At 49.9% G+C, this 21,996-nt stretch overlaps 6 protein-coding genes across 6 annotated transcripts; 3 read left to right on the top strand and 3 right to left on the bottom strand.

Moving 5' to 3' along the window:
* Positions 1–566: 566 nt before the first annotated feature.
* On the top strand, positions 567–3,597 carry CCM_07458 (5'-3' exoribonuclease Dhp1; the record flags this gene model as incomplete). Its single annotated transcript, XM_006672599.1, has 3 exons — positions 567–876; positions 948–3,063; positions 3,111–3,597. The coding sequence occupies 3 exons, from the start codon at positions 567–569 to the stop codon at positions 3,595–3,597; spliced, it is 2,913 nt and encodes a 970-aa protein (XP_006672662.1).
* A 234-nt stretch (positions 3,598–3,831) lies between these two features.
* Positions 3,832–5,857, bottom strand: CCM_07457 (arylsulfatase precursor; the record flags this gene model as incomplete). Its single annotated transcript, XM_006672598.1, has 7 exons — positions 3,832–4,182; positions 4,236–4,345; positions 4,399–4,900; positions 4,957–5,246; positions 5,297–5,458; positions 5,511–5,517; positions 5,582–5,857. The coding sequence occupies 7 exons, from the start codon at positions 5,855–5,857 to the stop codon at positions 3,832–3,834; spliced, it is 1,698 nt and encodes a 565-aa protein (XP_006672661.1).
* Positions 5,858–6,522: 665 nt separating this feature from the next.
* CCM_07456 (Protein kinase-like domain) lies at positions 6,523–8,394 on the top strand (the record flags this gene model as incomplete). Its single annotated transcript, XM_006672597.1, has 4 exons — positions 6,523–6,594; positions 6,666–6,695; positions 7,083–7,194; positions 7,271–8,394. 4 exons carry the CDS (start codon positions 6,523–6,525, stop codon positions 8,392–8,394), a joined length of 1,338 nt encoding a protein of 445 aa, XP_006672660.1.
* A 217-nt stretch (positions 8,395–8,611) lies between these two features.
* CCM_07455 (coagulation factor 5/8 type domain protein) lies at positions 8,612–9,709 on the bottom strand (the record flags this gene model as incomplete). The annotated part of the gene is made up of 1 exon (XM_006672596.1): positions 8,612–9,709. The coding sequence occupies one exon, from the start codon at positions 9,707–9,709 to the stop codon at positions 8,612–8,614; it is 1,098 nt and encodes a 365-aa protein (XP_006672659.1).
* A 462-nt stretch (positions 9,710–10,171) lies between these two features.
* Positions 10,172–10,978, bottom strand: CCM_07454 (uncharacterized protein; the record flags this gene model as incomplete). The annotated part of the gene is made up of 2 exons (XM_006672595.1): positions 10,172–10,269; positions 10,843–10,978. The coding sequence occupies 2 exons, from the start codon at positions 10,976–10,978 to the stop codon at positions 10,172–10,174; spliced, it is 234 nt and encodes a 77-aa protein (XP_006672658.1).
* A 2,036-nt stretch (positions 10,979–13,014) lies between these two features.
* On the top strand, positions 13,015–21,380 carry CCM_07453 (Ras GTPase activator; the record flags this gene model as incomplete). The annotated part of the gene is made up of 16 exons (XM_006672594.1): positions 13,015–13,068; positions 13,121–14,563; positions 14,616–14,929; positions 14,987–15,101; positions 15,161–16,669; positions 16,722–16,881; positions 16,931–17,220; positions 17,284–17,571; positions 17,630–17,992; positions 18,054–18,140; positions 18,202–18,374; positions 18,427–19,103; positions 19,166–19,605; positions 19,726–21,005; positions 21,061–21,313; positions 21,366–21,380. 16 exons carry the CDS (start codon positions 13,015–13,017, stop codon positions 21,378–21,380), a joined length of 7,461 nt encoding a protein of 2,486 aa, XP_006672657.1.
* Positions 21,381–21,996: the final 616 nt, after the last annotated feature.

Below are 21,996 nucleotides of genomic sequence, written 5' to 3'. Positions count from 1 at the left end.
TGAGGTGGTAATAGCATCTAGGTCAGCTAGGTAATAAATGGGGTCCCACCCAGATGTGGTTGCTGGAAGAACTCCCACTCATGAGTGTTCACGGCATTATGGAGTTGGGCTCGGCTGCAACTATACTAATTGACAACCCAAAAGATAGAGCCGCAAAAAGCAATACCATTGCTAACTTTCATTCTCCAAAACGAAATCCAGATAGGCCTGGAAGTGACCCAACATGGTACAAGCGACCTTCCTGAACTAGTTGGACGCCGTTACATAAGCATAGTGTTTATCTTATCAGTCGTCCTTCTGCCTAGTTCTGATTTCTCACTTCAACCAGGTCCAGATGCGCGCACGCAAATCACCTCTTTGCTTAAGGGAAGAAAATATCCAGGCCCACACTTTTGTGCGATATATCCATGGCCGTCATCTTTTGTTGTCAATCAGACTTTTAGATAGCTCGTGATAGGCACCAACATTACACCCCGCAACAACCGAGCATCACCTCTTCCACACAGGCAGACCAGTCGCGCCAGTAGTGTTGTTTCTTGCCACAAAGTGGTACCAACGGAAACAAAATGGGTATTCCAGCTGCTTTCCGATGGCTTTCGAATAAGTATCCGAAGATTATATCTCCTGTTATCGAGGATCGGCCTGTCGTCATGGAAGACGGGACCGCAATCCCAGTCGACATCACTCGTGCGAATCCAAACGGCGAAGAACTAGACAACCTTTATCTTGACATGAATGGCATTGTCCACCCGTGTTCGCATCCGGATGACAAACCGGCCCCCGAAGACGAAGAAGAAATGATGCTTGAAATTTTCAAATACACCGATCGAGTACTCAACATGGTCCGACCACGAAAGATTCTCATGATAGCAGTCGGTGCGTTTTGCTTTTTCATTGTTGATGTTCATATTTATTTGTTCGATCCATTGTTGCTAACATCCCTTGAGATGGTGTTGCGCCCCGTGCCAAGATGAATCAGCAGCGATCGAGACGATTCCGATCGGCACAAGAAGCCAAAGACAAGGAAAATGACAAACAAGAGTTGATAAAACTGCTCAAGCAGCAAAACGGAGGCAATCTTGCTACTGAGAGCACTGAAGCCATAGCGAAGAAAGCATTTGACAACAATTCGATTACCCCTGGCACTCCCTTCATGGATATCTTGGCCAGCAGCCTGCGCTATTGGTGCCAGTATAAACTGAATACAGATCCGGGCTGGGCAAAACTGAAAGTCATCATCTCAGACGCCACCGTGCCAGGTGAGGGCGAGCATAAGATCATGAATTTCGTCAGGTCCCAGCGAGCTAGCCCAGATTATGACCCCAACACTCGACATGTCATTTATGGTCTAGACGCTGATTTGATCATGTTGGGACTCGCAACTCACGAGCCTCATTTTCGCGTTCTACGTGAAGATGTTTTCTTTCAGGATAGCAAAGCACGAACCTGTAAGCTTTGCGGTCAGCGAGGGCACGATGCGCAAAACTGCAAAGGCGAGACAAAGGGGAAATCCGGAGAGGTTGATGAGAAAGACAAGCCCGTGATACTCAAGCCTTTCATTTGGCTGCACGTCTCAGTTTTAAGGGAATATCTGGCTGCTGAGCTTGCCATACCTGAGCTCCCATTCCGTTTCGATCTCGAGCGCGTTATCGATGACTGGATCTTCATGTGTTGCTTTGTTGGAAATGACTTTCTTCCACATTTGCCGGCTTTGGAAATTCGTGAACATGGAATTGACACACTGACGACCATTTGGAAACAAAATTTACCTGCGCTTGGCGGTTACATCACAAAGGATGGTCACATTGATTTGGAACGGGCCCAGTGCATCCTAGACGGGCTTGCAGGTCAGGAGGATATGATCTTCAAGAAGAGGAAGGAACAGGAAGACCGTCGCGAAGCAAATACAAAACGTCGCCGACTTCAGAACAATGGTGCAAGCGGGCGTGATAGCCGCAATGATGGAAAGAGTCTCAGAAGTGGACATGAAGACCCATCACGCGGGCTTGCTCTGCACCCCATTGAATCAATGCCAACAGCACCCCTGAGAGGCATCACTCACGACATGATCGTCAATCGAACGAGCGTCAGCGACGCAACTGCTGCTAACAAAAGCGCGGCAAGTGTCCTCAAAGAGCGCTTGATTGCAGGTCGAGGCACCTCGGGCCATGAAACAAATCTGAATGACACGGAAGATAGATCGTCACAGTCGGCACCGAGCAAACGCAAACTTTCAGCTGTCGAAAGTGTTGAGGACTCAACTCCTAACGAATCGCAAGGCACGACCAATCCAGCCAATGTCTCTGAGGCCCCAGCGGACCCGGTTCGGCTATGGGAAGATGGTTACGCTGATCGGTATTACCAGCTTAAATTCCACAGGGACCCTGGCGACATAGCGTTTCGCAAGCATGTTGCTCATGCATATGTGGAAGGATTGGCGTGGGTTCTGCAGTATTACTTTCAGGGCTGCCCGTCTTGGGAATGGTATTATCCCTATCATTACGCACCATTCGCTGCTGATTTCAAAGACATATCTGGAGCCAATGTCGCATTCGAGAAAGGCATCATTTCCCGGCCGTTTGAACAGCTCATGAGCGTTCTGCCAGCCGCCTCGCGCGATAACTTGCCGGAAATTTTTCATAGTCTGATGACTGACCGAGATAGTGACATCATTGACTTCTATCCGGAGGAATTTGAAGTTGACTTGAACGGGAAGAAAATGGCTTGGCAAGGAGTTGCGTTGCTACCATTTATTGAGATGGACCGTCTTCTAGAAGCTGTACAAAGGCGATATCCACTTCTCAGTGACGAAGACAGTAAGCGCAATGGTGTCGGAAGGGATGTCTTGCTGCTCTCCGATAGCCATGAGAGCATCTATGACGAGATCTTAACAAACTTCTACTCCAAAAGGCAAGGCTCCGCGCAATTCAAACTCAATCCCAAGACGAGCGATGGACTCTCTGGTTATGTTGAGAAGCAAGAAGGGTACGTGCCACACGGTACGCTACACTATCCCCTCGAACGCAAATCCATGCCAGATATAGAGTATGACAGAACTATGAGGTACGTTGAGAACACGGCAAAACTTGTTATGTAGCTAACAACAACAGCGTTAATTATGACATGCCAAAATTGACACATGATCATAAGTCGATGCTCCTGCGTGGAGTCAAAATGCCCACCCCTGCACTCACACGAAGTGATATCGAGATCTTGAGAGGTAAGTCGTCGAGAGGTGGATACGGCGGCAGCAACCGTGGTGGACGATATGATCCTGGTGGACATCACCACTTCAGGCAGAATGGAAGGGGCCGGGGCCAAGACTTCGGCCACGGCCGCCCCCAATTGAACTACCAAAGGCAAGGGGACTTGCGCCCCCCACCACAACACCACTTTCAGGGACAGGGCGGCTGGCAGCCACCCCATCCTGGGTCTTCTGGCTTTGGAAGAGGCGTTCCACCGCCACCACCTCCGGCACAACACAATGGGAGCTCCCAGGGCTACTACAATGGTGCTGGCTACGACCGCGGTTCTAGTCAAGGCTATCCGCCGCGAGGTGGGCAGCCTTACCGTGCTGGATGGAATGGTCACCGATAGATCGACTGTATTTTGAATTGGACTACTAGTTACGACCGTGTTACCATGTACGATATGACTGTCTCTATAATACATTTTTCAGTTAATCACGTCAGTCTTCCAGCACCATCAGCTGTGGCGTCTATCAGTCATTGGTAGTGCCTGCAATTGCGGCGTATTCATTTGCGGTAGCAAAGTGCTGGATGAAGAACGTCCGTGTTTCTGCAAGCAGGGCGTTTTTGTTTTTGACTGAGTCTAAATCCAGTGCTCGTCACGTAGCTCAGCATCTCGCGCAAGAAAAGATTCTTGATATGGTCTGGGGCCAGCTGGGCCTTCAAGCTCGGGTATATACCCAAGAGTACATTCATCGAAGGAAACCCAACGCTGCGAGTCAAAGAACTTGTCGTAACTCCCATCCAAGGCGTCATGTAGGTTGGTTACTTCTCCGGAGGGGAAAATCGCCTTCCATGGGTAGCGGCAAGAATCTGCCTTGCAGTTCTTAAGTGTCAGGACCAGAGTATCAAGACGTTTTGTGAGCTGGGCAATGTTATACGGGCTGCATTGAGAGTGTGTGCCGTACAAATTAGTGGTTTGGTAGGGGTCTCTCTGTGTATTGCATCAGTAATTGCGCCAAGGTCCAGCTCTGTCGACCGACGTACCTTCATATTGTACAGCTCATGGTCGCCGTTGCACCAGACGGTATACATGAATTCATACTCTTCAGAGACTATCCGTAGAGTCTTGTACGTGTTTTGACCGAAGTAATCCTCTATATCGGCTGTCAGTACACAGATCAGAACTTGACAGGCGGTGTAGGCCTACTCAGGTTATTAAACGCAGTGCCTTCGATAATGCCCCTTCCCCAGTATTCAATATTTACATGCTCAGTTTTGATCGAATCCGATGTCTGATCAACGGCCCTAACTGGAATGGGTAGCCCATCAAAATCGTCTCGGAGAGGTATACCGGCCAACTGAAGGAAAGTTGGTGCGAGGTCGGTGTGCGAAGTGGGGTAGTCGACTGTCTTGTTTTTGGTGATCCCGGGGCCACGAATAATGAATGGAACATTCACATCTTCCTCAATGCCGCAGGTCTTGCCTGCGGGCAGTCTATGCTGTCCAAGGTGGAATCCGTTGTCAGCAGTATAGATGATGTAGGTGTTGGCTAGAACACTGGGGTGGTCCCGGAGGGCATCAAAGATGTCGTCAACAAGGTCATCGACGGCTTGCAAGGACTGGAGGCGCCTTCTGTGGAAGTTGTCAAGATATTGTACTTGCGAATTGCTCAGTCTAGGAAGATTCTTGAAGTAGCTTGCCGTTCCGGGCTGCATTACAATGTTAGCGACAAGTTTCCGGTTCTCTGTATACATGCAATTTATACCTGAGGAGGGTTGAAATTCTTGTTTCTTGGGACCTGGGCATCCGCAAATAGGTCCTGGTGGCGAGCCGCCGGCACAGGTTCTCTGAAAGTGTCGGTCAATTCTGAATGTGGCGCGATCGGGGCGACCCCAATAAAGAACGGCTTCTGAGTATCAATTCCTTCCTTAAGGAACTCGAGAGATCTCTTTGCAATTAAATCAGTGGAATATTCTCCTGGGAAAGCTTGCCATTTCTTGTTGTCGAGGGTAAAGTAAGCATTATTGTACACATAAGTGTTTGGGTCGAGCAGAACTGAAAGATTTAGCAATGGCCTGTGGATAAGTCTGGGGCGTTTTCCGTACAATCAGACCGGTTCCATCCACTTGGGGGCGGGCTTTGGTACGTTCTGACTCCGAGATTGTTCATCAACTTTCCAGTGTAGTACGTGTTGTAGCCAGCGTCTTGGAGCCAAATAGGGAGGTAGTTGTCATTCAGACCCTGGGAAATAAATTTAGGATAGCCGCCTGAACATCGTTAGTAGTCGAGGTGCACCATAGTAGAAAGAACATTGATTACCCCAGGGCTGTGCATCTGTTAGTTGGAAATAGCACATGCTCTCACGGGTAATGTGTTGGATGCCAATATACCGGCGCAACGTCAGTGACGTTGGTATTATGGGCCGCCTTCCCGGTGAGAAGCGAAACCCTAGAGGGGCAGCAAAGAGAGACGGTGCAGAAATGTTTGGAAAAGGTGGTGCCCTCGTTCCTGATGTGCTTTTTCACGGAGTCCATAAAGTCGATGGAGCCGAGTTGCTGATCCTGATCATCAGTTATGATGAAGATGAAGTTGGGCTTTCCATCAGTTGTTGCTTGCACAGCAGTACCGAGCAGCACAGCGGCCAATGATGGTACAATCAACTTCATGGCGATTGCTAAACTTCTCCGGTTGAGGAATTCGCACCCGATTTCAATAGGGGGTTTTAGAAGCTCTAGACATTTACCCAGCGATCCAGGAGGCAACACTGCATATTTATATATTTATGCATTAACAGGTTTGCTTCGGGGGGGGGCGAGCAATTTACTGCCAAGTCTGTCAATGTACATAGGTAGGTAGTTAGTTAGCAGCCAACTGCCCAGCTTTCGGAGACCGACCAGGGTAACTAACCATCACATTATCCGTATTTCGGCCCAACCAAGGTAGCTATCTGCCCTTCTCGGCCATGTCAACCCCTCATAGTCTACACATGCATGCACTGATTTGCTTAACTGCTCCACCTCAGCAAATGACTTGATCGGCACGAGGAATGACGAATTACAACGGCAACCCAGTACTTGTGTTTTGTTATGTAGTATCAACACTTCGCACAGCGACGGTTTGGATAGTTAGAGCCAGCAAAACCCACATCTTCAAGGCTTAAATGCAAGTACCGTGATACTGTACCTGGTTAGTTTATCAAACTGCCAGGAGAGGTGCCAGGAGAGGGGGAGCCACCGAGAGGGGCAACAAGTGATTGGGTATCGTCGTACGTAATATAATCATTCAGGCATGAATTCAAGGCCGTGCCACGCCGCTCTCGGCCATATCAGTGATGCTCTTCATTGGTGAAGAAGCAGTTGTGGATAAGAAGGGGTCTGGAAATATACATAAATATCACATCGTAGTAAGTTTTTATGTACTGGTACATATCAAATCAGTGAAATGACAACAAGTACAAATTACTAATATTTCCAGTTACCCTACCATGCGATCCACTACAAATCCGTACCTACTAAGGTACCTATAGTGGGGGGTGTACCTAGGTACATACACAAGTGAGGCCTGTTTTTAGACAGGGTACTAGACAGGTCGCTTTTTGATAGATAATTTTCCCCTATCACAACGCTATTAACGTCTTTAACACGGCTTATAAAAAATATAAATGTTTTTTAATACATAGTGGTAACCTGACAGCGTTGTGATAGGGGAAAATTACATATTAAGTAGAAAACGTGTCTAGTGCCCTGTTAGAAAACAGGCCTTACGCGCGTAGGTAGGTACCTAGCCAAACCGTCTTCTACTTCCCCACATCTCACCAGCACTTAAAGAAAGGGCTTCCAGTCGCACGTATTGTTTTGACTACACATACAAGACTCCCGATGTCAAACACAGAGTTGCTTGACCATGCTCGGACAGGACGATCTGGAACGAGTGGCTCGCGGACTCCTCGCAGATGCCGGCTTTGAGCTATTACACTCTGAGCAGCTTCAAGCCCTCTGGGCAGGTAATTTGGGGATTGCCTCCTTGGTTTCAAAATCAAGTTATTCTTAGCAGAGAATGGCTGACATATTGGTGACTAGGCTACGGGTTTATATACGCTGTCGAGGCAAAACGCATAGCGTCTGATTCCATCCCTTCATTGCCAGACGGGTGCTTGTTGGGGGCTGATGGCAGAATACATCTTGTGCTCAAGATAATCTGGCCTCCAGATACGAGTAGCGAGGAAGGGCATCTACGAAAGCTGTTCAGCTATGAAGTGGAACAATATTTCTACGAAGTAATTGCCCCTTCATTGCCGCCAGGGGTGGCAGTGGCCAAGTGTTTGGCCTCAACACGTACTTTCACCCCAGACTTGGCTGGCTCTATGAAAAATGTCACTGCAACTTTAATGACTGATTTGAGAGGGCAATTTCCCATCGCTGGTGAGAAAAGCAGCGACCTGTCTACCGCGCAGGTCTACTCCGCAATCAAATGGCTTGCAGACTTCCATGGCAGCTCCTGGTCAAAGCAAGATTACAACACAATGGACGGGCTTCTCTTACCCCCTATAGAAGAGATGGCGGCTAGAAGAAGTGGTGAGAAATTAGCACCTCGGTCCATCTGGCTCAATGGTGGATATACGTACCTGGCTACAAGGCGGACAGAATATGCCTCGCTGGCCAGCAGTTCTGACTCGGAATGGCCAGAAAGATTCTGTGATTCTGCCGGAGGTATGTCCTCTATTGCTGAAAAGGTCGCGAACTTTCTCGCCCCAAAGGGCCGTCCCTTTGAATCTTTTATACATGGCGATGTCAAATCCGAGAATTCATTTTCTACCGAGTCGGGAGACAGCGTTGCCTTTTTCGATTTCCAATATGTCGGATTAGGCGTTGGAGCCAGCGATCTCGCTAAACTTTTGACTTGCTCTGTTCCTTTGCAAATGCTGATTAGCATGAGTGCATCACTTCCTGATAACATAGCCATGCAGAAGGAGGAGTTGGAACTGCTGAAGCAGTACCATCAACTGCTCACTCAACATGATAGAGGCGACGGTATCAAATACGACTTTTCGGAATTTCGACGTCATTGGGAAACGGCATTGGTTGATTGGTGTCGTTTCCAAGCTTCTTGGGGGTTCTGGGGGAATACGCGTTGGTTGCAAGGGCGTGTTCGATCGATATTGTGCGATGATGGGTGGAGGGGATGGTTAGATCTGCAGGAGTAAATGCATAGCCTCGAAATATCCACAAGACTCCTCACAGTAACACGCCGACTACTTCTGTGTAACATGCAGGGTGAGTAATATTTTGATACACAATTGTGCAGTACAAGCCTGTGCAGCAGATTCTCCCCATTAGACGTGCCATATCATTGATCTTACGTACAGTAGTCTCATCTACGGACTGTATCCTTCCTCTTCTATTGGTTCCCTTGTTCGGGACTCAGGCGTTGACCATGGCGTAGTAGTCAATAGCTCGCGATCCTGGGCGGGCATTGGGGGATGCATCACCCACTGTGCGGTCATATACGGCAGTGAGATGATCTGCATCGCCCATTGTTATCCTAAGATCAGGAATGGAGTTTGGTCGGAGTATCTCGGTCACGACTTGTGCCCATTCCCAGGGCTCTGAGGTACCTCCAGGTTGGCTATTGAAGTATTCCCATCCCATTACACCCCCAATCTGGCCGTACTTGTCGCGGAGAGATATGATAGTGGCATTTAGCTGACTGTAAGGGACGTAACCGTATCCATTGTCGGACGAGGTGAGCTGTCCAGCGACCACCTTTGACACCGTAAAGCCATTGGACACAATTCTAACGTAGTCGTCGGTGCGTGCCATAGTGCCGAACCCACTGTAGAATTGCCCATTGTAGAATGATATATCACGGCCATTACTGGATTCGAGGGATTTGTAGTTGAAGCCGCTGAGATTTCCGCCATTTCTGAGCGCAGATGCGACTGGAGCCAACGTAATGATGAACCCGCGTCCAAAATCTTTGCGTAGTCGGCTGATGAGCCTGGAAATTCCAGACTGGCTCATTGGCTGTTCGACATCCAAATCCATGCCTTGTAGACCAAATGTGTTGATGACGTCTCGGACTTGAGTGTAGTATTCTTCAAAGGTCACAGCGTCTCCGTCGAGGGTCGACGAGTCAAATGAGCCCGGTGCGGCACCTCCAATCATGCCCATGACTTTCACTCCTGCCTTTTTCATGTGCGTCGTCTCATTCCATAGCGTGTAGAAGTGAGGGTCCCCGGGCGGGTAGTCATTCAAGTGAATCTCTGCGTCCCTGTTTATGTGAAGAGAACAGACAATGAGATGGGTAAGGGCTATTCCCTTCTCGTTGATAAGGGGCAGCATAGAAATTGGGTTGCCAGCCTGATCATGCGTGGTCTGAAAGTAGACAATGAGTCTTGGTAGTCCTGGCGTTGTCGTGGGGGTGGCAGAAGCCTTGGCACCGGCTTGCACATTGCTAATCGGGTTGGCCCGTAACAGAGGAGCCAGCAGCGACACGACGGATAACAAGGACCACCGCATTGTGTTTGTTCACTCGGAGCGAGGAGGGCGAGTATAATGAGGCTAGGGCGAGATACTATGGTGGTATGCATGGGGGAGTATAAACTATATATGTCCCATTTCCGCACCACGGTATCAGACCGGGGGTCCTCCGGGGCAGAAGCGGCGGCGCAAGCGGTATGCCGAAGCCGCGGAGAAGGTCAGTCAAGGCTTGGGGTCTTCCTTGGGTCCTACCCTACTTCGACTTTAGCTGTAGACTCGTTTGTGAGAACTTGGAAAGCCCGAGACAACGAACTCCACCACAGCTGCGACCTTCCGAGAATAGATAAAGTCGACAGATAACAAACACATCAATGCTGCAGGATGTCATGGCACATGTCTTTGCGTTTCTCAGTTCCAGGTATGTTCCCGCGATCAGGAATGGCCTTGTCGACTAGTTTGAACAACAACAACTACAACAGCGTGTCTCAGCCATCACGGCCATCACGGTCGTGCATCGCGGCAGATTGAGCGCAGGAGGGTCGTGGGGTTCCAGACATTGCCACTGGCTGGCGAGGACCGATCGGCGGATGCAATACTTGCTGGATCCCCCTCTTTCGGGTTACTATGGCGGCGAGGCTGCTACGCGATGCGTTCACACAAAGGTCTCATGGTACGGGGGTGGCCCAGATCTTGAGGGCGATAATTGGTTGGAGATGGATGTCGGAGAAGTCTAACCCGTTAGGGCAGCAGCTTTTTCTTTTGTGGGGGGGGGGGGGGCGCCTTTTGATAATACCAGCTAGTTACGTAGTCAACAACGCGCGGAGGCTTGGATCTGCTCAGTAATAGTTAGTTGTCACTGGGCTGAATTCTGTGTTCTCCCTCTTGCTTGTGACGCGGCCCGTCTATGCTGTCTTTTATTAACGTTAGTTACATTCAATGGTATTATTGTTCTTGCACCTGTAGCTGCGGATCCTGATACTTCCAATGCAACATGTCTCTGCTCTCAAATGCAGCCACCTTTGGCTTAATCAAATCCAACTAATTTGTACAAATTACCTGACAATTAGTTACTAGTAGCAAACTGATTAGGCCTGGGGGGGCAGCGTCTAACTACCTACCTACCTCCTAGTAGCTGGACGCGCATGCATCCACTCATTAGGTCAGGTGCTAACTATAATTAGTGACGAGAACGGTCCTTCCCGAAGGATGCAAAGAGGTGGTAGTTAGTTTTCGGCTTCTCAAGTCAAAGTCCCGTTCAGTGAGCATATTGTATTGTGCGAGACCGGCAATGCACCGCATGCATCGCATGGCGGGGATTGCACAGCGTCAAATGATAGTCGCACAATATTGACTGCGAGAACCACTAGATTTCCCCGCTGGCCGAACCTGACTTTGACCTGCAAGTATCGAAAGCCAAGGCGCCTACATCGTGCGCAACTTACAAGTAAGAATGACACACATTCACGGAGTGACCCACGAAAGGAAACACCAGCAGACCACGCGTAACGAGACAGACAGTACGCAGGGAAACGCCAAGCGAAGTGAGAGAACACATATAGGTAGGCAGCCTTCATATTCTATTGCCATCTCGAGATCGGGGTTCACCACGGAAAAGAGGCTACAAACCTCGTCCACGACAACGTGACGGTCTAGTTAACTAACTACAAGAGACATCGCTGTACGGGTGCGGCCTGGTTTTCGGGTGTCCCAACACATGTGCAATACAAGAGATAGCCAAAAAGGGCTAAGCACCTCGTTGAGACGTGTCGCAAGAGATGAGATGAGATGAATTGCCTCAAGAATATGCTCGAGGACGAAGACGGACATGGTGACCGATTTGCCTCGAAAGAGAGCTTACCTACCCCTGACTCCCTCTCTGTACCGGAGGGTGGGCGTATGGGAATTGAAACCAACAGACACATTCATTTAAGTCAGGCCTGAATACACAATGCCAAGCAAGACACCTTTCACGCCCCTTTGGGTGTGGAGTCATCAAGATTCGATTCAGCCCAAGAGTTACTCAGGTATGGGAGACAGTTGCCCTGTTGTATCGATGATCTATATCTCTCCAATGACCGCTTCCATCCGCTGCCCGCTCTCTCCACTCGGTGACCTCAATCATTGCCAGCCAGGCAACTTAAGAGGCAACACTTCTTTTCATGCGCTGAACAAATTTAATCAACCTTTGCGGCTCGCACATGGCCAGTGAGCGAGAATCCTTCTTCACCCTCGCTGGGCGCTATTGGCCTTACAGCCTGTGCCGAGAAGATGCCATCGCGGCCCAGATGTACGCCTTAAACTTGAGTTATAACAAACCGATTGTCACAGCTGCTGGTCGGTATCCTGCTACGATGGATCTAACGACATGAGAGAGCAAGCATGACATTTTACTTCTTAGAGTACCTAGGTACCTACACTAAAAGGTTCTTTCACTCGCAAGACAAGATGCTGTATGTAGGCTGGTCTGAATGATGGTGTTTTCTTGGGGCGCCTTCGTCTAAAAAAAAAGCTGGTCAGAAGTGGGCGGCGGGGGGGTTAAGACGCACCAACTATGACGAAAACTGCCGTACTATTCACAAATTCCACAGTTAGTGGAAAGATGTATGTCGTTGATATAGTAGAACGTTCTTTGTGTATTTATTTTTTTATATGTATATATATCCATATAGCTAAAAAGAAATAACCCGGTTTTAGTAAGGATCCGCTATTTAAAAAAACAACGAAAACGGCGCGACGACACGCTAGGTAGGGACCCATAAAATCTAGAATACCCTCGACCTAGAAAGTAAAAAGGGCGAGATGACTGTCTGTCGCCGTATTGTGAAAGGAAAAAAAAAGCCGTGAAGGACCAAAAAGTAGACGCAAGATAAGAAAAGCACTAGGCGAGGATGACTATTTATTTGAAATTTTATTATAGGAATAAGATACTTGGTAAACGATATTAATGGTAGCTTGCACGGCCGTTTTATATCTATTCATGTCGGTACCTTAACGCTATTAACCAGCGATAAAAAAAAAGCATTAAAAGGTAAACTACGGATAATCCATCTAGGTACATACCGCAAAATAACAACATATCTATATATGTGATCTTGCTGTATTTACGACGATAAATAAAGCCTATTTATCCCGGATATTCATATTCGAGCAACGCCGATAGTTATTATAGCTCTTTATTCAACCCACCAAATTTCTTTACCTAAGTTCCTTGTCTACCACACCGTGTTAATCGCTTGAAACGCTAGGCGGGGTAATGCGCCATGTATGGACACACCACCCCCAGTCACCACAAACTCATGATACATCATCCAAATGTCACTAGCTAAAGTCGATATGCAATTACGATGAGTGGCGACGCAGGACTGGTGGGCTATCTTGTCGATAGAATCGCTGCCAAGGTAAGATCCGATACAAACTTCGCCATGGCTTCGTTATGCTGACTCGTTGGAGCTGCCCCATTGTGTGGGAGCAAGTGGTGCGCGGCCTGACGACGACGAAGTTGTACAAACAACGCAAGCCACCCTCATCAAGCTCAGCAAAACGACAGCTGGGGTCGTAATTGACTCGCTGCTTGACCTTCTAGAAGATTTGTCTCGGCCTTTTGCAAAAATCGCTACCCATCCGAGCCACATTCTTCAGTCTGAGCTCTATGTTCTGAGCCTTGTATCAGCATGTTGCTCTGCGAACTGGTCAGCCAGAAAGAAGGGAGGACTACTGCCAGAGAAACTGGGAGAGAGGGTCGTCGTTCGACTCTTCGAGGTGTTCAAATCTGTTCTGGAGCCTATACCAGATGATTATGTACTGCCCGCCCAAACACTTCTGGATCAGACATCCGTGGCCAACATCACAATTCCACGGCCCGGCAGAGGATCAGCAGCTGGATCAACAATTCGTTTCACGGATGGCCCCGAATCTTTAGATTTTCAGCTGGTTGAAATTGACAGACATGTCAAGGTCATCGTGGAGTACATGTCTGTCTCAAGCTGGACAGTGACATTTAGCTACATCCGCAGTGTCATTCACACTGTACGCTCTGCAACAGGAGACTCTCATATGGATACAGCGAAAAATATTCAGCAACATGATCGTGGTGCTTTGATCATTCTAAGACTGCTGTCCTTTTGCTGGGTTGACGGGTCGAAGCTCGGGCTTCTCATCCAGGAGCTTTGTTCCAGCTACCTTCACTTCAGAGGGCCATACCAAAACACTGTGGCGGTGGCGATACCTCTTCTCATAACGCGATGGATAGACAGATATCCCGATGAGTTCGTAATGCTCCATCGGCTTCACAAGAGGTTGGACGGTGGCGCTGATACCTTGTTCGATATGACACAAACGGCTACAGAAACAGGCAGGCGGAGAGTATATCTATTTCCTCTCCAGACGACGCTATTATTTCTAATGCCGGATGTTTTTGAGGTGGCCAGCAACTTGCGGGAAACTAAAGGCCACAGCGTCATTAAGAAAGTCTCCTTTCTTGACAGCCTGCGGAAGGCTCTCAGGAATGGCAACGAGCAGGCAGGGTACTGCCTTGTCTCTCTTCTTCGAGTTGCTCGGCATTTTGATGTCGAAAGTGACTCGGCACTTGTTAGCTACGCGATGGACGTACAAGACGAGGTGCGAGATGCTATCTTTCGTCCCTCCCTCGCCTCTGCCACTGCTCTACCGGTCTGGGACCAGAGTATGATCACTGCGGCACTGGTGAGCCTATCTTATTTAAATCTGGATGGCTGCGTGTACAATCTTTATGGTGGTTGTGTAGCATCCTCTGCTCCAGACGGATTCAAGCTTGCCATGATCCAGGCTTGCTGTTACTTTGCCCAACTGCCTGACCCAGAGAAGTATAAAGACCTCTTCGAGAAATCCATCCCCTTGATGAGAAAACAACTAGAGGTATGGTGAATAGCGCCTAAATCTGCGGATACGCGTACTGATGAGTCTGTAGACCGAAGCGCATCTTCATCACGACAAAAAGCACCGTGACCAAGAAAGGACCAAGACGAGAATGATCTGCAGTATTATGAAATTCCTGAGTATAGATCAATCACCTATTATTGGAGAGCTCTCTGGGACAACATCGGACTCCTCATTCTTTAAGACTCTACTACTCTGTGCCGTCTCCGCCGAGCCTGCCGTTCGCCAACATGCCGCCGAGGTCATCGAGAGGCTGCATGCTGACCTCCCAATTCTGCTGAGTGAATTCGACAGCAGAGAAGAACCAGATATGGTTGAAATACGGAGGAGCGTTTGGATCCGCAGGTACGACTGCGAGAATACTGTTCAGTACCCGTACACTGCTGACAGAACTCTGAGCAGCTCGACTATTTTACTTCGGCTTAGCGACTGCCTTGTAGATGGAAACGACCAATCGGCTCTTGCCCAGATTTATCATTATCTGAAAGATCGGCTGATACTTCTGCGGAAGCTCCCGGTACGTTGCCCTGTTCTACCAGGGCTCTCTCTCATTGCCACTAACATTGTCTCTCATAGGGGCTTTCGCATGTACCTAGCGGCGATTCAGACTCGGTTGCGAGCATATCGAAATTGGAAACTGCACTTTTGGTATCCTTGTGCTTCCCAGGTATCGAAGACTGTGAGATCGCCGCCTCTTGTCTCAACATCTTGGTAGAAGAGTGTCGATGGGTGGATAGTCATTCCGAATCCGTGAACTCTTGCTCAGCGATCCTCCGAAACGCCGATACATTCCAGGAGATATCCTCTCCTACCTTCCGGGTGACTGGGCTTGTGGCTTTTCAGAAGAGAACAAGGAGCCTTCTTCGCCAGATAAAATATCCGACTGCGGGCATCATTCGTGCGTGGGAGGCAGCATTTGATACCTGGCTAAACCTGAGCAAACAAGTGTCGGTTACATCTGCTGACGCTACAGAGGCCATGACACTCTCGCAGTGGCGGGATCTGGGTGGTTTTCTAGCTTCGATGGGGGGGATTTGCACAGCTCAGCAGGCAGTCGCCTTGGAAGAGCCTGCATTAAACGTGTTGCCGTGGATTGACCTTCATCCCCCCGGCGAGGACCAAGAGACGCTTCTGGCACGATATCTTCACCTGGGCGTCCAGCTTATGGGCTGTACAAACGTCAAAGTGCGAGAAACCATACGAGACATTTTTACACACGAAGTGCCCACCTGCCTGTATCGGCCTCTATTCAAGTCACTGGAGTCTGAAGTAGAGGCTTTCTTCACCGGAGCCTTTACTCCCGATGCAGAACGCGCACAGGATAGAGGAATCATCTTTGCCGAACAAGCTGTCTCCCTGCTGAAAGACATGGTAGAGCGGCTCGACACCCCCCAGGACCTTGCTGCCGCTCCTTCTGTGCATCTGGGTTCGCTGACTCTTGCTTTTGCTAAATTCATTGGCGATCACAATGAGACGGGAACGTCGCTGCGCGTTAAAATTCGCATTTGCCAGTTATCTGAAGCAGTGATGCACCGCAAAGAGCACCTCAATCTCCGAGATGACGTTGTCATCCGCAACCAGCTTCTGGAATACATCATTGGATGGATCCGCCCCCCCGGAGCCTCTCTAGATTCAGGCCGAGGAACGTCCAGGCTGGAGGAGCTTGAGCGGATGCAGAGAGATCTCACTAGAGCCTGTTTAAAGGCACTGTCTGACCTGACTTTTAGATTACCACTGCAGACGCTGGATATACAGTCGGATGCTGGCATGAGCGCGAAGAAATCAGAACTATTTCAGCGCTACTTTAAACGCTTTCTGGATCTCATCAGTACAGGGCAATCGGATGTCGCCTCCGAGCCAATAGACGGCCTTCCTAGCTCCGAGATGGCAATTACCATATTGTCTAATCTCCTCAGTGCAAATATCGACATCGGCCTGAAGCATGCGCTCTCTCATGGCTACCATGACAGTGTCGAAGTCAGGACTGTATTTGTCAAAGTGTTGTATAATATCCTCACGCAGGGAACAGAATTCAGCAATCTGTCTGATTCCGCCGTGAGCGAAAGATACGAAGAACTTCTTGGAGTAGGTATTCCACGCCGGCCCGCTACATAAGACGCTAATTGGTAAATTTCAGCTTCTTACGAAAGATCTATCGCTGGCCGTGTCAATGAGCTCAATCTGCCCTAGCGCAGAGATAGACGAGTTAACCGTGTGTCTCTTGATAGTCTTTGAGCAAAGAGGCCGCACGTTTGAGCTCCTGGAAGCTTTGATAAAAGAAGAAATAGAACAAACAGGTAATTCGGATGCACGGAATCGAGTTCGTCTTGTTGCTGACATGACTAGAACATGCGACTGAAATTCTGAGGAGAAGTTGCGTGGCCACCAAGATGCTGTCGCTATACGCCAAGTGGAAGGGCTTCGAGTACCTTCAGGGGACGTTGCAAAAGATTCTAGACAGGCTTATGATGACCTCGCAGGAGCTGGATCTGGAGCTCGATCCGGCTAGGGTCTCTTCCGCAGAAGAGCTCAAGAAGAACGCCGCGCAGCTCCAGATAGTAACCAAGGTGTTTATGGACGAAATTTGCGCCTCGGCACCGAACATTCCGCCGTCTTTTCGAAAGATTTGCAGCATTGTACGTTGGCCACCAATGCATCGGTATCTTTACTCCGTGTATAGCAAGCTCACACACACACAGATCCATGATGCTGTATTGCCAAGATTCCCGGACGCCAAATACACTGCCGTAGGTGCCTTCGTTTTCTTGCGCTTCTTCTGCCCAGCAATAGTGGCACCAGAAGCAGAGGGTCTCATCGACGCACCGCCAACAAAGGAGCTGCGTCGAGGGCTCTTACTTATCGCCAAGGTCATCCAGAACCTTGCCAACAATGTTCTGTTCGGCACCAAAGAGCCGTACATGTTCCCGCTGAATAAGTTCCTGGTCGTGAATATCTCGGTTGTGACCGGCTTCCTTCGCGCCATAGCTGTGAGTTACTCATTGTTCTTGTGCCTGCCCTGGCTATGCTGACTCGAAGCTACGACAGGTGCCCCCAGCCTCGCTAGATCTTACCGTCACGAAAGAGACGACCGACTTCGGCTCCTGCGTGTCCTTCCACCGTTTCTTATACGACCACTGGGACCACCTTCGCCAGACCTTGGTTGCCAGAGAGCGCCGAGAATATCTTCGCCTCCAGGACAGCTCGCCGCGTAGCCACTCTCCTGTCTTTGAGCCTTTGCGTAATTTGATCACGAACCTTGGCCCGCCGCCTCTCGCGATATCCTGGAACAGGCCACAGATTGCCGTGAATCAGCCGCCGCTTTACTCGCGCTTTCAGAACTTCATGCTACGCAATGCCTTCCGCAGCACCGAGTCATTTTTGACATCGCGTACTATATTTGACGGCGGCGTCACGCAGGCGAGTTGATGAGTAGGGACATGATGAGTGACCAATCGCTAACTGTTTCCAGGATGGCTTGTCGACAATACTCATCATTCTCCGTTACAGCGAGACGGAAGGCATTGACCACGAAACACTGCTGCACTGCTTTTTAAAGGTGAGACTGGTGAACTGACCGTTGCAAGTAGCCAAGTCTTCTGTGAACTAACCTGCGGCAGATCGCAAGTAGGCTGTGGCATGAACCCTTTAGCGTACTCATCGATGCAACTTGCTATAGCGGCAAGAATGACCCCAAAGACGAATTCTTCAAAATGCTTGATCTTCTTATGCCCTATGAGGTGTTGCAGAATCTTTCTCGTATCTACATCTACAACATGAATAGTGCCTTCAAGTACGCAGACGCGATAGCAGCAGAGTGCGGACTTGGCTAACTGGTGGTCTAGGCGATGCTTCCGACGACTCCTGAGGATCGTAACCAAGAATGAATTAAGCGCCTTTCACCCGAATAATGTCAAGTACCTGCTTTTTGGAAGTCTCGACGACGTGCGTCATAGCTTTTTTATCAACTCACTCCAAGTTCCCAAAGAACACTCGGCGATCGTCTCCGATATACGGTACGTTTGTCACCATGCTACCCGCTTGTCTAAATCAAAGGGCAAGGTGGATGTTATCATCAAAGTTGGCAGCCATCACGTACAGGTGACGACCAGCAAGCACCAGGAAATCTTCTCTAGCCTGCGACTGAGCTCGACAATCAACGACATTTTCCGCCTCGGCGACATTGATGAAGCGGCGACGGCGATCCCGAGTGAGGATGGGAATTCCTTTGGACTGCGTGCTGATGGCGGACGTATCGTCATGTGCTTCACGAGCAATGACAAGGCCAAAATTCTGCACGCCATCCGGAGCGCCAAGGCTAGGAATAGTAAAGACAGCCGGATGCACAAGCCCGTGGAGCGGTTGCTCCGCCCTCAAGATGTTCCTGGTACGCTGTTGAACCTGGCGTTCATGAACCTGTCAAGCCTCGACCACCAGCTTCGATTGGCTTCCTACAACCTCCTCGGTGCGCTTTGCATCACATTCAAGTTTCGTACAGCCACAAGACTCGTCTGCTCCCGAGGTAAGAAACGACGATTCGGGAAAGGAAGCACCCGTAGCTCCCTAGACTGACCATGACCCCAGATCTCTCAATTCCCATCGACCCCACCCGCTTCATTGTGAGCATAAGTCGAGAGCTTGCCGCTTCGGAGCCTCAGCTCACGTGTGATTTTTTGTCTGAGTTCATCGCGAGCTGGGAGACGTTTACGGAGGAACAAAAACCACTGAGCCTGGCGTACATGGCGCCCTGGCTGTCTGGCCTGCGAAGAGATGTGCTCACGGGCGAAGTTGATGGTGAGAAGGGCAAGGAAAAAGTGGCCGCTATCTTCCGCAAGTTTATTGACCTGATCGCACTGGACCAGTCTCTGAGCTATGCGCTGGAGCAATTTGTCTGGCCCTCGCTTGGCCAGGACGAAGTGCTGCTTGACATCTTCCTCGAGGAGGTCATGAAGATGGCCATTGGATTTGGCACGCAGCAAGAAATTGTCGAAACAGTGGCGTCCACAGTTTCCAACATTGGAACGGTGACACTACGCGCACGGTTTCTGTCAAGGCTGCGAAAGGCGTTGAATCGTTCGTCGCTGCGACCAACGAAGAACCTACCTGACAACGTAGTTTGGCCAGAGATCTGTATCATGCTGCAGATATGCACCTCATTGTCTTTTGGCAGCGGCGTGCAGTCCCAGCTCTTCCTGCCCGAGATATTTCACATCGTCACCATGTTGGTGAACACCGGCGGCGCCAACGTCAGGGTCCAGGTGCACAGGTTGCTCACCAACACGGTCCACGCCATCTGCACATCATTTCTCTTGGACGAATCCAAGTTTACAAAGCTACGTGCATCCCTCGACGTGCTGTCCGAGCCCCGGAGCGGCATCTTCTCTTCGCCGCCTTCTGGAAGGCAGGACGCGGCCTCAGCGTCACTCGTTGGAGATGAAGGATCTATGCTCCCAGCCATGGAGAATCTTGTGGCTATTCTGTTTGATATATGCACTGTGGCAGCGCCGTCCGTCGACACGGCCAACGCCTGGCGGTCGCGCTGGATGAGCTTGGTGGCGAGCACCGCGTTTCAGAATAATCCGGCTGTACAGCCTCGCGCCTTTGCCGTCATGGGCTACCTGGCCAAGGAGGAGGTGGACGATGACCTGCTCTACCAGGTCCTGGTTGCGCTGCGCAACAGCGTGAGCCAATTTGGTGAAGATGGTCACAGCGAGATGCTCACGTCCATCATCACCTGCCTGTCTCGGATGATGGCCAACCTTCCGTCCGCGTCCCGATACGGGCTGCAGCTGTTCTGGCTGGCCATGTCCCTCATCCGGCTCGTTCCCGGCAGCCTTTTCAACTGCACAGCCCAGTTCCTGGAGGCGCTCCTGATTAACATCGGCAACATCGGCGGTGTGCGTGGCGACAAGATGATCCCGATGCTACTGCACAGCCGCAGCCAGCTAGACGAGGCTGTGGAGCCACTGGATGAGGCCTATGGTATTCATTTCGACGAGGATAACTTCCACTTTGCCGTGTGTGCGTGCCTAGTTCGTGGTTTGACGGACAATACGACCCGCCTAGCCGCCGTGCGGGTGCTCTGGTCGTTCCTGGAAATGACGGCACCGGCGTCGCAACTTTCGGCAAAGCTCATTCACACCATGGTCGACTCGCCCTATCTGGCGCTCATGCTCGCCCGTTGCGTTGACCAAGACAACTTCCGCGACAACATGTGGCTAGCAGGCATCAACCCAGACGGGATCAGCGGCATGCTAGAAGGCAGTCGCCGTCGCCACGCCGAAGTGATGGAAGATAGAGACCTGCTACTCATATCCGTGATCGAGCTGGTGGATTTTCAATATCTGGAAGATACCGTCCAGGCAAGGACGCTGCTGTGGCTCAACGACCTGGCATTGTCAAGACGAACTGTCTTTGCCTACCTGTGATTACCCATATCTACAATACTCATTTTCTGGTACTGTACTAACGATGGCTAGGTGCGGCGCAATGCCGTCCATTCTCAATGACGTACTCATGCACGGGCAGGATTCTGCAGCCCTCGAGGCAGCACACACACTTGTGCGGACACTAACCTCGGAGAGGGAATACGCAAGCGCTACGGGGTCCATGGAGTCGCTGGAAGAGGCGCTCGAGGAGATGGGCTTTCGTGGTTTGTGGAAATTGTCGTTCCAAGGGATGGCGGAAGAAAACAGGGCAGAGTGCTTCGAACTGACCGAGAAGTTGATTGAGGTGAGTTCACTACCTCGCTGCGTGTGTAAATATGCTTACAAAATCCGCCTAGCTTATTGTGATTTGAGATGGGAACAATGTCAGATGTGTGAGCGAAAACAAAATAAACCCCCTTGGGGATCAAGACCAGAAACAACGCAAAAGAACGTTGGCGGAAGGAGAACGCGGCTTGAGAACTATAACTAGGCTGACAGGTATAATAGTCCATGCGAGGGTAAAGAAAATAGCGATAATACTCAAGTCTCGATAATTCGTGTACTAGGTCAGCTGGTTGATACGCATTTCTTTTCTAGGGAAAAAAGTATTGCCATATCTCATATACTCAGATATTGTGGTGCTGATGCCTGGTGCAATCGCTCAACAGTCACCAAAAACGCCATCTGCGAGCTGTTGGTACTTGATGGCCCGTGCCAGCCAATGGTTGGCATACATTCCTCGTTCATTTCCCTTCTCTTTCTTCATCATCTTTTGTTTTGCCAGTGATTGAAATCAGTCCAGCCCCCCTTGAAGAAACCCACCCCCATCCTCGACGAAACATGCCGGCGAGCCTCCCAGCTGCTTGGACTTTTCTCCGCGGAACCCTTTGCAATGGGAAAGATCCCGAGACCCCATTTTGTACCTAGTGACGGGAGCAGTACCTCCGAATGGAATTATTCGGGCCCCAGATATGCCACGCACGTACT

Source organism: Cordyceps militaris (assembly GCF_000225605.1).
Source record: "Cordyceps militaris CM01 unplaced genomic scaffold CCM_S00006, whole genome shotgun sequence".
Lineage (NCBI taxonomy): Eukaryota > Fungi > Ascomycota > Sordariomycetes > Hypocreales > Cordycipitaceae > Cordyceps > Cordyceps militaris.
This window is presented reverse-complemented; position numbering and strand designations above follow the sequence as displayed.